Below are 13,506 nucleotides of genomic sequence, written 5' to 3'. Positions count from 1 at the left end.
TCACTATTACCTACACTTAATTTTATATAACTACAATATAACTTATCAACTCGTATACTCAATACCCTGACTAATGAAAACCAACATGTCAAACTCTTTCTTCACAAGCCTACCTATCTATGATATTGCTTTCAGCAATCTATGCATTTGTATTGATCCCTTTGTTCCATAAAAATTTCCAGGGCTCTACCATTCACTGTACAAGTCCTACTCTGGTTTGATCTCTCAAAATGCAATACTTCACATTTATCTGGATTGAAGGCCATTTGCCAGTCCTCAGCCGACATTCCTACTTGATAAAGGTACCCTTTGTAATTTTTCATAACCTTCTACACTACCTACAACAGTAGCTAGTTCAATATCATCAATACGTTTACTAACCATGTCTTCAAAATTGTTTATATGAATTACAAAGGGCTCAGCACATACTCCTGTAGCACAACACTAGACACAGGTCTCCAGTCTGAGAAACAACCCTTGACCATCACCCTCTGCTTCCTACCACTGAACAAATTATGAATTCAATCTACTATCGCCTCCTGTTCAACTCTTCCCTAACTCTTCCTAGACCTAATTTTCTAGATTGCCTGCCATGAGGGATCTTGTCAAAGGCATTGCTGAAGTCCAGATAGACAACATCTACCACCCTAGCCTTGTTTACCCTCTTGTTTACCTCCTCGAAGAACTCAAAGAGATTTGGATGCATAAGAGTCCCTCGGTCCTTACCTTTCACCCTATGCACCTCTACATCCAACATTCAGTCCTTCAACATTTCTGCCAGCTGCAACAAGATCCCACCGCAGGCCTTATCTTCTCCTCTCCACCCCTTTCTGCCGCTCGCAGTGAGCACTCCCTCCTTGTCTCCCTGGTCCATTATCATTACACCTCCTCCAACATCACCATCCAGGGACCTAAACAGTCCTTCCAAGTGAGGCAAAGGTTTACACGCATCCCCTCCAACCTTGTCTACTGCATTCGATTCTGTTGATCTGCCCTCCTCTACATCGGTGAGACCAAGTGGTAACTCAGTAACTGTTTCACGGAACAAATACGCTCAGTCCACAAATGCCATCCTGAGCACCCAGTTGCAGACCATTTCAACTCAACCTTCCCATTCCCACACTGACCTTTCCATCCTTGGCCTTTTCAATTGCCAGGATAAAGTACATGCAAACTAGAAGAACAACAGGCAGTCTGCAACCAAATCATATGAATAGTGAGGATTCAAATTTATAGGTAACTCCCCAAAGATTTCAAGTTTTGACCCCTCCTTCTCTTTCTGATCCTCCTTTCCATCATCTCTCCAGTGCCCCACAATCTTTGTCCCCTCCCCCTCACCCTGTTCCAACCACCCACTTCACACAAAGGTTATCCATCCCAACCCCATGTGTTCCAACTGTTGTTCAACTTTTCCCTAATGGTTCCCATTCTCACCTCCTTTACTTATGTGAAGTCAGCACTGTGAGTGCTTTGCGTTTCTGCTTATCTCCCTCCAACAGCTGTCTCACATTCTCCCCTCTTTCCCCCACCTTACTCATCTGAGGTTTTTCTTTTCTCCTCTCTCCTTGTCTGCCTGCCAGTCTCCCAACTCCACAGCACCCCTCACCTCCCTCACCTGGCACTATCTGCCTGTCATCATTCACCTCTCCTCAGTCCACCAATCTCCTTGGAATCCTTTCTTGTCAGTCCTCTTCTCTTCCTCATGCTGGCCGTCTTGCCTCTCTACTTTCAGGCCTGATGCACAGTTTCATCCCAAAATGTCCAACTTCTTTCCTCCCGCAGATGCCACATGACCCACTGAATTCCTGCTGCACATTATTTATTATTCCAAGAGATTTGCCAGGCATGAGTTACCACGCACAAAGCCACGCTGACTGTCCTGAATCAGATCCTGTCCCCAAATGTTTGTAAATCCTCTCCCTCAGTAATTTAACCACCACCAATATTACACTTGCAGGTCTGCAGTTTCCTGACTTGTTTTTAGTACATTAGTCACTCTTCGGTCTGCTTGAACCTCACCTGTATCCACAGATGGACAAAATATCTCTACAATGGCCTCCACAATTTCTTCTCCAGCTTCTCACAAGGTCTGACAATGCACTAGGTCAGGCCCTGGAAATTTATATATCCTATTGCATTTAAAGGCCTCCAATCCCTCCTCCCTGCAAATTCATAAGTGGTTTGAGACAACACCACTCATTTCCTCCATTTTCTTAGCTTCCAATTTTTCCCCCACAGTAACAACTGAAGAGAAATATTCAATAAAAAAATGCATCCATTTTTCATGTTGCTCTTTAAGGAGACCTATTCTCTCCCTGGTCACCCTATTACTCTCAATATAGCTAAATCCTTTCTTGGGATTTTATGACATAGAAACATGCACAGTACAGCACAGTAGAGCCCTTTTGGCCCACAATGGCTTTAGGTCTGTTGTTGCTGGAGTCAGAACAATGAAGGGGAGATTTCACTGAAACCTATCAAATATTGAAAGGCCTAGATATCGTGTACATGGAAAGGATGTTTCTAAGAGTGGGAGAGTCTTGGAGCAGAGGGCTTAGCCTCAGAATTGAAGGACGTCCCTTTAGAAAAGAGATAAGGAGCAATTTCTTTAGGGTGGTGAAACTGTGGAACAAGCGGCTGTGGAAGCCAATTTAAATATTTAAAGTGGATGTTGATATGTTCTTGATTAGTAAGGGCCTCAAAGGTTATGAAGAAGGCAGAAGGAAAGGGGTGAGAGAGAAAATAAATCAACCATGATCAAATAGTAGAATAGACTCAATGAGCTGAATGGCCTAATTCTACTTCTATATCTTCTTAGCTTTATGGATGTTGTGGTGAGCTTTTAACAGACTCCCAAGATCAATCTAGCCCTTACCTCCCACATAAACCTCCATTTGTTCTTCATTCACATGCCAATCTAAGAGTCTCTAAAGTGTCTGTAATGTATTTGCCTCTACCACCACCCCTGGCAGCATGTTCCATGCACTTATCACTCTCTGTGTAAAAAAAACACTTCTGACATTTCCCCTATACTTTCCTTCAATCACCTTAAAAGCAAGTCTTCTTACATTAGCCATTGCTGCCCTGGGAAAAAGGTACTGGCTGCCTACTCTATTTATGCTTCTTGTCATTGTATACACCTCTATCAAGTCGCTTCTCATCCTCCTTTGCCCCAAATAGAAAAGTCTTAGCTTGCTCAACTTTTCAACTTTTTCTGACAGATTCTTCTCATATCCTCTTTTTAGCCTTCTAACTCCTCTCTTATGTGCACTCCTACACTTCTTGTAGTCATTAAGACATTCACTCTATGCTTACCTCTTTTTCTTAATCAAGGCCTCACCTCTTGTGAACCAGGATTCTTGCAACCTGCCAATCTTGCCCTTTACCCTAACATGAAAAAGTAGGGCCTGAATTCTTGAGAATATACTTTTAAAGGTTTTCCAATTGGTAGACGGTACCTTTGCTGTAAACAATCCGGCCCAATCAAACACTGCAAGAACCTGCTATTTGGCTCCAAATTTTGCTCTGCCCCCATTCAAGACCTGTGAACTGGTTGTGTCCTTCTCAATAATTATTTTAAAGCCAATAAAATTATGGTAACTGGACCCAAAGTGCTCACCGCCAGTCACTTCTGCCACGTGCCCTACCTTACTGGACCAGGAGGTCATCCAGTGTTGCTCCCTCTATATATTGATAAAGGAAGCTTTAAAGGTCACATTTCACAAATTCCACTTTATAGATTCCTGCTACTACATTTAGGTAAATCAGTGATTTATCGAAAAAATGGTTCCTAGTTTTAACAGTTTTTTTCATATCTATGAAATTATCAATTTCACAGTTCTGACACAATTACTATCCAAGTTTTAAACTTATAACATAAAAACTACTAAAGATGAGCAGAAATAAATAAGTTTTAAAAAACTTTTGCAAACTAATGATTAATTCAATCTAACTCCAATCTAACCCATCCTTCCCACCCCCATGCCAACAACAGCCCCTCAAACACATACTTAAAGATGCTTACACATTTTCTACTCTGACACGCTGGTAGTCAGAAAGAATGGCACCAACTGAAACTGCTTCCACTGCTTCCTTTTCCTACAAAAACAAGAAAAATAACAGCATATTTTGGTGAAATAAAAAAAATCCTGTCATGCAGCCTGAAATGACAACAGTGGAAAAGATAATTCAACATCAATTTAAAACTGCCCAGTGATTGCAAGTTGATCTATTTGTGGTTTGACTATGTCTTCAGGGCCACAGAACAGGGTATATATAAAACCTTCCTATTCAGAACATATTGTTTCTATCTTTAAGGGCTGCTTCTCAAAAATGTTAGATGCAGTTTAAATGATTGTCCAGGCAACAAACTGTTCAGTCAGGACTGCCTGAGGACACCTGAATTTTATAATCATTTGCTCATCTGCACTCCTTAGCAAAATAATTTCAACAATGTTTCACAAGATTTTCTTAAGGATAAAACAAATTGTCAAAACTTGGACCAATCTCTGCTGGTCCTGACATACCTTATTAATTGTGTTGAAACATATAAAAGAGAACTATAATGTTTAAATATAAGTTAAATGAATAATATTTTGTGTAATGCTATTGAGATTCAAATGTACATTTAAAAGGGAATTCCCATCATCCCTTTGCAAAAATATAAAAATGTAGATCAACATACAAACAAATAATGACCTCAGTTTGGTCTTCTCATCTGAGCTGTTCAGCTAGACATGACAGCAATGAAACCTTTTATTCCCTCAGGAAGATCAATCCAAATCAAAACAACTCTCAGTGTAGAATGACTGCATTGTTTTAAATTAGGATAGGGCATGCCACACCTGTGAGACGATTTACCATCCACCTTGTTCATGCAATCTCTAAGGGTTCTGTTTATACCTTGTGAAAAATATTTGTCAGACCAGGGGAAATAAAGAGAAGAAATACACAAATATTTCACTCAATGTCAATGAATGCATCTCAGATTCCACATCTATCAGCTGCCTCACCATTTTCAGACACTGCTCAATGCACCATCACTCACTAGATAACAAGCAATCAGTCAAAACTGATATTTAACATTCATTTGTACATACACAGCCTCACAAACTTAGTACTACTGCAAGTTCAAGTTCAAATTCAAGTTCAGTTTATTGTCATTCAACCATACACAGGAATCCAACCAAATGTAACAGCATTCCTCTGGGGCTAAGTTGCAATACACAGTACCAACCATCACACACAGCATATATAATTATGATAGCAGAAACAAGTCCAGTTCCATCACTAACCAACAACTCGCTAGTGGGGTAGACATGCTGTATTTGATTTTCTTAATACTCAGCAGTGTCTTACAATGGTAAAAGCACCTAAGGAGGAATATTTGCACCTTTGATTGGACCCACAGAGGCCTCTACATCTGGTGTGCTGCCATCTTACCAACGATATAAGAACGTTCAAGGAACAGGATCAAGTCAAACATCTCTCACATTTACCCCACTATTCAAAACTGCCACCAATTCTGTGCCTTGAATAATTTTCTTCCTCCATTGATACCTGTTGAACTGATGCTTCATTATATCCAAAAAAATTAACAACCTCAACACTCTGTACAAAGAAATTTCTGCTTCCTTAATCCTAAATAAGCATACCTCTTTGCCTGAGTCTTTATCCCCAAGTTCTCAACTGCTAGTGACAGTAACATCTGTCACCCACCTCATCAAAACCTTTCAGAGTCAAAGTGAAATCACTCTCATTTTTCTAAATTCCAGCAAACTTTAGTCAACTTTGCTCATTCTGTCCTCCTCCTACAATCCTTCATCCTAAGAATAAATCTGGACAATTTACACTGGAAGACAGCATTTTCCTCTTTAGTTATATAGAGGCAAATAAAAGATGTTTAGTACATATCAGCAAGATAAAAGAGGAAAATGAAATCTTTTTTTTAAACTTGCAACAGTCAATTTTCAGTGCCAAGGAGATTGCTCAGCAGCCACTAAGATCAACAACACTGTAAACCATTACTTACATTGAAATAGCCAGACATTCCCTGGTGGGTTCACTAAGTACAGCAACTAAACAGTGATCCATGCCATTCAGTGTAAGGTCTCTCAGTGAAGTTCTTTATAAACCAGCATTTCATGTACAGGGCAACTTTTAACAGGGCTAGACAACAATTTCTTCATTTCCACCAGAGTGGTTGCTAGAAATTGCTGTCAAATCTCCTCATAAATATCATGGAGTGCTATTGGTTTCACTTATTTCTCTAGCAAAAGCCAACATAATCCATTGTTCCTGCAACTTAAACTAAGACTTTCATTTTCTTCATTCTGATGAACAATCCATCTGTGTTCTGAATCAATGTACATGTCAACATTTGTCTAAGATTCAATCCAATTCATCCAAAAAAATAGCAGATGGAGACACACAAAACTGCAGATGCTGGAATCTGGAGTACAAATAAAACAAGAAGCTGTAAGAACTCAGCTGGTCAGGCAGCACTTGTGGAGGAAAATAAGGCATTTCCATTTGATGTCCATTTTCCTCAACAGATGCTGACTGACCCACTGAGCTCTTCCAGCATCACACGTTTTACTCCAAAGAAAAGCAGATGCTTGAAATCTGAAATGAAAATAGAAAAGTCCAGAATTCTTCAACATATTTGATCAGAGGGAAACAGAATGAACACTTCAGGTTGATCGTCATTCATGAGAACCACAAAAGTATTTTCTGTAATTTAAATATAATCCTAGATTCAATCAGATTACTTTATTCACCAGTTTCATTATCACCAGGCAGACAATGTTTCTGAGCACAACACACCTAATTCCTTGCTTGCCATTAATTCAAAGGGAAATAAAGATCACTAACAATCGGTTAATTGTCAATTTTTTCCAAGATAAGCATCATAAGTTTCTATGTGCAAGAACAGATCAGCTGGACAATGTGTGATGTTTCTACTCCACATCCTCAGTGGCAAGAGAAAGAAGCACTGAAAACAGTTTTTATAGTACTTCCAGTAAAGAGAGAACTTGACTGAAGGAAGCCCTTTGCCAAGTAAGCAGAGATAATTTCAAACAGTGTGACAGTATTGATGATGATAGAAATGGGAAATGAGAATAAATCTTTATTGAAGTTGAACAATTTACAATTTCAAACCGAACTGCAGTTTAACAAGTCACTGGACAGGTTTGGCTCAGATCTGACGCTGGCCTCATGATTCCAATAACTAATTTCAGTTATCGGGATCATGCTTATAGCTGTACAATTATAGTGAGGCAGTGATAATGCAAATTTCATTCACATCCTGTTCATATGTTCAAGATGATCGTACGTGCGTCAGAATGTGCCTTTCTGCAATTTTTAAAAGCCGCAGCTCAAGCAAAGCTGCTCAGCATTTAAAAGATTTGGCATTGAGAGCAATATTGAATTAGACCATAAGAAACAGGAGCAGAATTAGGCCTTCAGCCCATCGGCCTACTCCACTATTTCATCATGGTGGATGTATTATCTTTCTCAACCCTTTTCTCCTGTTTTCCCCATAACCTTTGACACCCTTACAATGAAGAACCTTTCAACCTCTGCTTTAAATATACCCAATGACCTGGCCTCCACAGCCATCTGTGTCAATGAATCCCACACGTTTCACTACCCTTTGGCTAAAGAAATTCCCCTTCATCTCTGTTCTCCATGGATGTCCCTTTATTCTGAGGCTGTGACATCTGATCCTAGATTTTCCCACAATGGGAAACATCCTCTCCACAACCACTCTATTTAGGATTATCAATATTCCATAGGTTTCAATGAGGTCACTCCTCATTCTTCTAAACTCCAGCAAGTACAGGCCCAGAGCCATCAAATGCTTCTCATACATCAAGCCTTTCATTCCTGGAATCATTCTTGTGAACCTTCTCTGGACCCCCTCTAGTGCCAATATAACTTTACTTAGATATGTTACCCAAAACTGCTCACAATACTCCAGGTGTGGTCTGATCAATTCTTATAAAGCCTCAGCATTACATCTGTACTTTTATTAGATTAGATTATGAGAACACTCAGCCCTCTTTGTCATTTAGAAATGCATACATGCATTAAGAAATGATACAATGTTTCTCCGGAGTGATATCACAGAAAACAGGATGAACCAAAGACTAACACTGACAGAACCACATAATTACAACATATAGTTACAGCAGTGCAAAGCAATACCATAATTTGATGAAGAACAAACCATGGGCACGGTAAATAAAGTCTCAAAAGTCCCCGAGTCCCTGATAGCGGCGGCAAACGGGAGAAACTCCCTGCCATAAACCTCCAGGCACCATCAACTTGCCGATACCCTGGAAGCAGCCAACCACAGCCGACACTGAGTCCATCCGTCTGAAAACTTCGAGCTTCTGACCAGCCTCTCCGATACAGCCTCCCGAGCACCATCCTCTGCCGAGCGCCTTTGATCTCGCCCCGGCTGCTGAAACGCGCAAAGCCGAGGATTTCGGGGCCTTCTGGTCTGGAGATTCCGGTTACCACACAGTAGCAGTGGCAGTGAAGCAGGCATTTCAGAAGTTTTCCAGATGTTCCTCCGTACTCTCACATCTGTCTCCATCAAATCAGGATTGTGCACGGTCCCCTACATGACAGATAACAGACATCACCACTGAAGTGGCCGCGCGCGCTGCCGTCGCGCCGCCATCTTCTCTTCCTTTATATTCTAGTTCTCTCAAAATGAATGACAATTAGCTATTAGTGGCATTTGCCTTCTTTACCACTGACTCAACCAGCAAGTTAACCTTTAGGGAATACTGCACAAGGACACACAAGTCCCTTTGTACCTCTGATTTTTGTATTTTCTCCCAGTTTAGAAAATAGTCTACACCTTCATCCTTCTACTATAGTGTATAATCATACACCTCCCTATACTATATTCCATCTGCTAACTCTTTGTCCATTCTGCCAGTCCATCAAAGTCCTTCCTCAGACTCCCTGCTTCTTCGACACTATCTACTCCTCCACCTATTTTCATTTTACCCGCAAGCTTGGTCACAAAGTCATCGATTCTGTCCTCCAAATCAGTAACACATAATGTGAGAAGAAGCAGTCCAAACAACAACCCCTACGGAAGAGCACTATTCACTGACAGCCAACCAGAAAAGGCCCCTCTAATTCTCACTCTTTACCTCCTGCCAGTTAGCCAACCTTCTATCCACGTTAGTATCTTTCCTGGAATACCATGGGCTCTTCGTTTGTGTTGTGTACTGCTCAGCTAGATCTTTTAATATACAGCAACAAACTACAAAAAATTCAGAGTGGATCAAATTATAAGCATGTTCATTATTTGCGAGGGAAGATCTACCTCCATATGTTAAATTGTTGGAAAGTAGCTTTAATCTTACAGCTCAGAACGAACTATTTTATACTTTTATAGAGACCAGTAATTCATCAGTTTTTACAACCCATGGCATTCCTTCCTTATCTGGATCCACAGCATCTGTTCTTTAATCAGTCCATTTGTGTTTTGAGGCTTTTTCCCACTATAGCAACTGTATCCTGTTTTTCTCTGTTATCAAAATATTCCTGATCATAAACACACCCCTTGTTATAAAACACACACAGACCTTTTGTAAGCCTCCATCCAAACCAGCAAAGCGCTCTGGGATCAAACAGGTTCCATGTTGTCACATTACATTTTACAAAAATTATAAATTCATAAAGGCTTCAGGTTACAGGTGTATTTCCACACTTATTAAGCAAAGTTATGTTTGGCACCTTGTCAAAGGTTTTCTGAAAATCCAAGTAAACAACATCCACTGACTCCCCTTTGTCTATCCTGCTTGTTATTTCCTCAATGAACTCCAATAGATTTCTCAAGCAAGATTTCCCCTCAAGGAAGCCATGCTGACTTTGGCCTATTTTATCATGTGCCTCAAATTATGTTGTCTTGATAAATGCATTCCTGTATAAATAAATTTAGATCTAACACTTACTTTGAATTTTAAGCCTGCTTTCAAAAACCTTAATTGTCCAAAATTAGATTGGTGGTGGGGAGCTTGTAAAATAAGAATGGGCAAGGTCCCACAGACCTTGCTCACCACTCCACCCCTAATTTGTATTCACCATTGCTGGTTGCCTCCTTTACTCTTGATACAGGAGGTAGCCACAATGGCCCAAAACATTCTAGAATTCAATAATGTAGTTTTAGGAGCAGCAAGGACTCTGGATGCAAAGAACCTGATGGAGAGATGCATTAATTGTTCTGAAGTACCAAATCAATCACTGAATATGGGCCTTGCACATTTACCAGCATACGGTATTAGCACAGGTTCCATACCTACAGTTATTTAAATGGTTAAATGCTTGTGGAACAGCAGACATTAGCTGCTAAGACCTGGGCTTAGCTATTAGTGACAATAATTCATGAAGTTGATCTATTGATTATTTTTCTGAAAACACAATAAATCCAATTGAATGCAAATCAATGAAATTACTACTTTTCCTCAAATAAAGTCTGTGGTATTCAGATCCTGAGGACAATACATAATTGACTCTTAAATGCCTCCAGGTTTAGAGCAATTGTAGATGGCCAAAACTGTAGCAATAATTGTCAGCAATATGCACAACTCATTAGTTAATAAATGGAAAAAAAAACTGGCAATAGTAACCTATTCCAGCACTGAAGCACATAAGCAAAAGTTATATTTTAATGAAATAGTAATGAGCACCTCTTTCAGTTGTGGTCAGCTGCAGAGAAATACTGATTAAGTAGCAAAACAGAAAACAGAGACTGAAATTCAATGCAACCATTTAGAGTAACAAATAATGGAAAAAAGAGGTGACACAAAGACTGAGACTCCAAAATTTAAGGGACACATCAAATTCTAAAGGGAAGTTAACCAAAGAAGACTGTGATACAATAGTAAAAAAAAGTTTGCAGAACACATTTTAAAAATTCAAATAAAGTATGAAATGATGTATTCTAATCAGAGGAATAAGTAACAAACAATATGACATACTTCAATCAGTGGATGAAACTATTGAGAATAACCAAGAAACTGAAATCTCAAAAATAACTTCTAATAAATGAAGAAAATTATTTTAAAAGCTACGGACATTTGAAATAGTTATCTGAATTATACTTACATCTAAAATTATAATTCTTAATAGCTTAGCATGCAGTTAAAAACTGGTTTCACCTCATTAAACAAACTCATGTTTTCAGTAACGCAAACAACAGGAATTCTGCAGATGCTGGAAATTCAAGCAATACACATCAAAGTTGCTGGTGAACGCAGCAGGCCAGGCAGCATCTCTAGGAAGAGGTACAGTCAACGTTTCAGGCCGAGGTCCTGACGAAGGGTCTCGGCCTGAAACGTCGACTGTACCTCTTCCGAGAGATGCTGCCTGGCCTGCTGCGTTCACCAGCAACTTTAATGTGTCTTGCTCATGTTTTCAGTATTAACATTCAGCAGAGTTGGGAGAAAGTTTAGGATTAGCTCTCCTGCAACTCTTGTTAATTCACTGATTTTATCTGATTACACCAGAGGAAGTTGCAACAATGCACTCTGCAGAAAAGCACTGAACCACCAACAGTGATACCTGGATTTCTAGTATTTAACTGTCCAGGAATGTACTTCAGTTATTGCTGAAATAGTTCCTCCATTTTAGAGGTGAATCTACTAGCCCCCGTTGTTAATTCTCACTGTGAAATCTGGCCCAGTAAGGTTCTGATAGGGTTAGAGCAAACAGAGGAACATAAATCACCAAAATACCAAAACATTGGGATTTATTTCTAAACAGGTGGAAATTAAAAGCAGACGAAGTATGATAAACTAGGTCAAGCCACTTTTGGAAAGCAATTCTTGTCCCCATATTTGAAAAAGAACATGGAGACACCAGAACAGAGCTTTAAAAATGTACAGTGGAGAGCATCTTAACTGATCATGGCCTGGTATGGAAACAGCAATGCCCAGGAACGGAAAAGGCTGCAGAAAGTGGTGGATAGATGAATCCCAGTCCATCACAGGCAAAGCTCTCCCAACTATTGAAAGAGTTGCTGCGTATGTCCACAGGAAAGAAAATTGCAGGGTTGTATGTGGTGACATGTATGTACTGATAATAAATTTGACTTTGAACTTTACTCTTTAGTATGTTTTGCATTGCTGCATTCACCAGTAGTACATGTTCATCACAAATAATGCGCCAAGTCTCCAAATATTAGAAGGGGGAGGAGGGAGGGAGAGTTGTGGAGGAGGGACCGAGGGGGAGTGGAGGAGGGATGGAGGGGGAGTGGAGAAGTGGCAAGGGAGTGGAGGAGGTGGGAGGTGGAGGGAGAAGGCAAGAAATGAATAAACAAATAGAGGCTGACAGTGAAGCACACAGATAGAGCAACAGAGATGGTGGGTGGGTTGCAAAATGTTCTGTGCAGAGGGAAAGCGCAAGTCACAGACAGTGAAGCACAGAGAAAGAATAAGAGGAAAAAAGGGAGAGAAATCAATCTAAAAGGGTGATAAAGACAGAGGATGAGAGAGTATAAGACAACTTCAAAGGTGTGGGAATGAGAAACAGAAAGAGAAATGAAGAAAGACGGAGGGAGATTTGTATGAGATTCAGATGTGAGACATTGAAATTATCCTATATTCAAAACAGCATTAGAAAAAATAATTATGATTGATTGCTGCTAACATAGAATGGTGTTTTCCACAGTTCTTGTGTGTCAACATCATATTAAGCACAACATGGAAATTTTGTGATTTGGTTCAAAAATGGTAACATAACTGCATTTTTAAGTGCTGCTAATGTAAATTAAATCATAAGATTTTTATTCAATCATGTTAAGAAGTGCTATTTGCTTAAGCTATGGTTCAGTTGTCTGTGTAATCTGTCCCACTTTATTGCACGGGACCTTGTTAAACTCTTGATAATCATTTAATTCAGTTATAACATAAAAGATTGTGCAGTCATTAATATTGTTGCATTAAGTTCCTTAGATTTTAAATGAAGAGTCATTAGTCTCTCATTATGATAGACTTGGTGAGCTTTGTCAGTTAATCAACATGAAGAATGCTGTCAAGGCAAGAAAAAGTTTTATGTCCCAAAATTATTGCTTTCATTTTTGGTGCTAATTAGGTAGTAATTGAAATAATATTTCTGCCAAATTTAAGCCACATTTGAAATGATTAAGGGATAAAAATACAGATAATATTACAGAGTGGAATTATGTGTTTTCATTTTGCTGCTTTTATGACTAGAAAAGCTTTACAGCAAGTGGAATGATTCATTAAACAAAATTTAAACAAAACAATATTTTTACAATGAGGGTTATATTTCTGTTTGGTTTAACATAACAGTTAAAATTAATATCAACTGATCTGTTCTGGTGTCTGCGCTTCACACAGATTACATCTTTTCTTCCTACCATGCATATCTAAGCATAACTAAAAGTTGCTTCAATTACTTTTGATAGAACATTCTACATTATTAGGGCGATAAAATTTCTTTTGAGTTTTCTCT

The 13,506-nt window shown here is 39.3% G+C and overlaps 1 protein-coding gene across 5 annotated transcripts in view; it reads right to left on the bottom strand.

Annotated features, from left to right (window-relative positions):
• dph6 (diphthamine biosynthesis 6) overlaps window positions 1–13,506 on the bottom strand; it is a 280,799-nt gene that overhangs the window by 205,897 nt on the left and 61,396 nt on the right. For 4 of the 5 annotated variants that reach the window (XM_072266984.1, XM_072267000.1, XM_072266992.1 and 1 more), the window contains exon 4: window positions 4,025–4,098. In XM_072266984.1, the coding sequence (XP_072123085.1) occupies window positions 4,025–4,098 (74 nt within the window). Of the gene's footprint in view, window positions 1–4,024; window positions 4,101–13,506 lie in introns of those variants that run through there. The other variant, XM_072267010.1, reaches the window with a different exon arrangement.

This window comes from Mobula birostris, chromosome 1 (genome assembly GCF_030028105.1).
Source record: "Mobula birostris isolate sMobBir1 chromosome 1, sMobBir1.hap1, whole genome shotgun sequence".
Taxonomy (NCBI): domain Eukaryota; kingdom Metazoa; phylum Chordata; class Chondrichthyes; order Myliobatiformes; family Myliobatidae; genus Mobula; species Mobula birostris.
The sequence above is the reverse complement of the archived record's forward strand: the minus strand, read 5'-3'. Positions and strand labels throughout refer to the sequence as shown.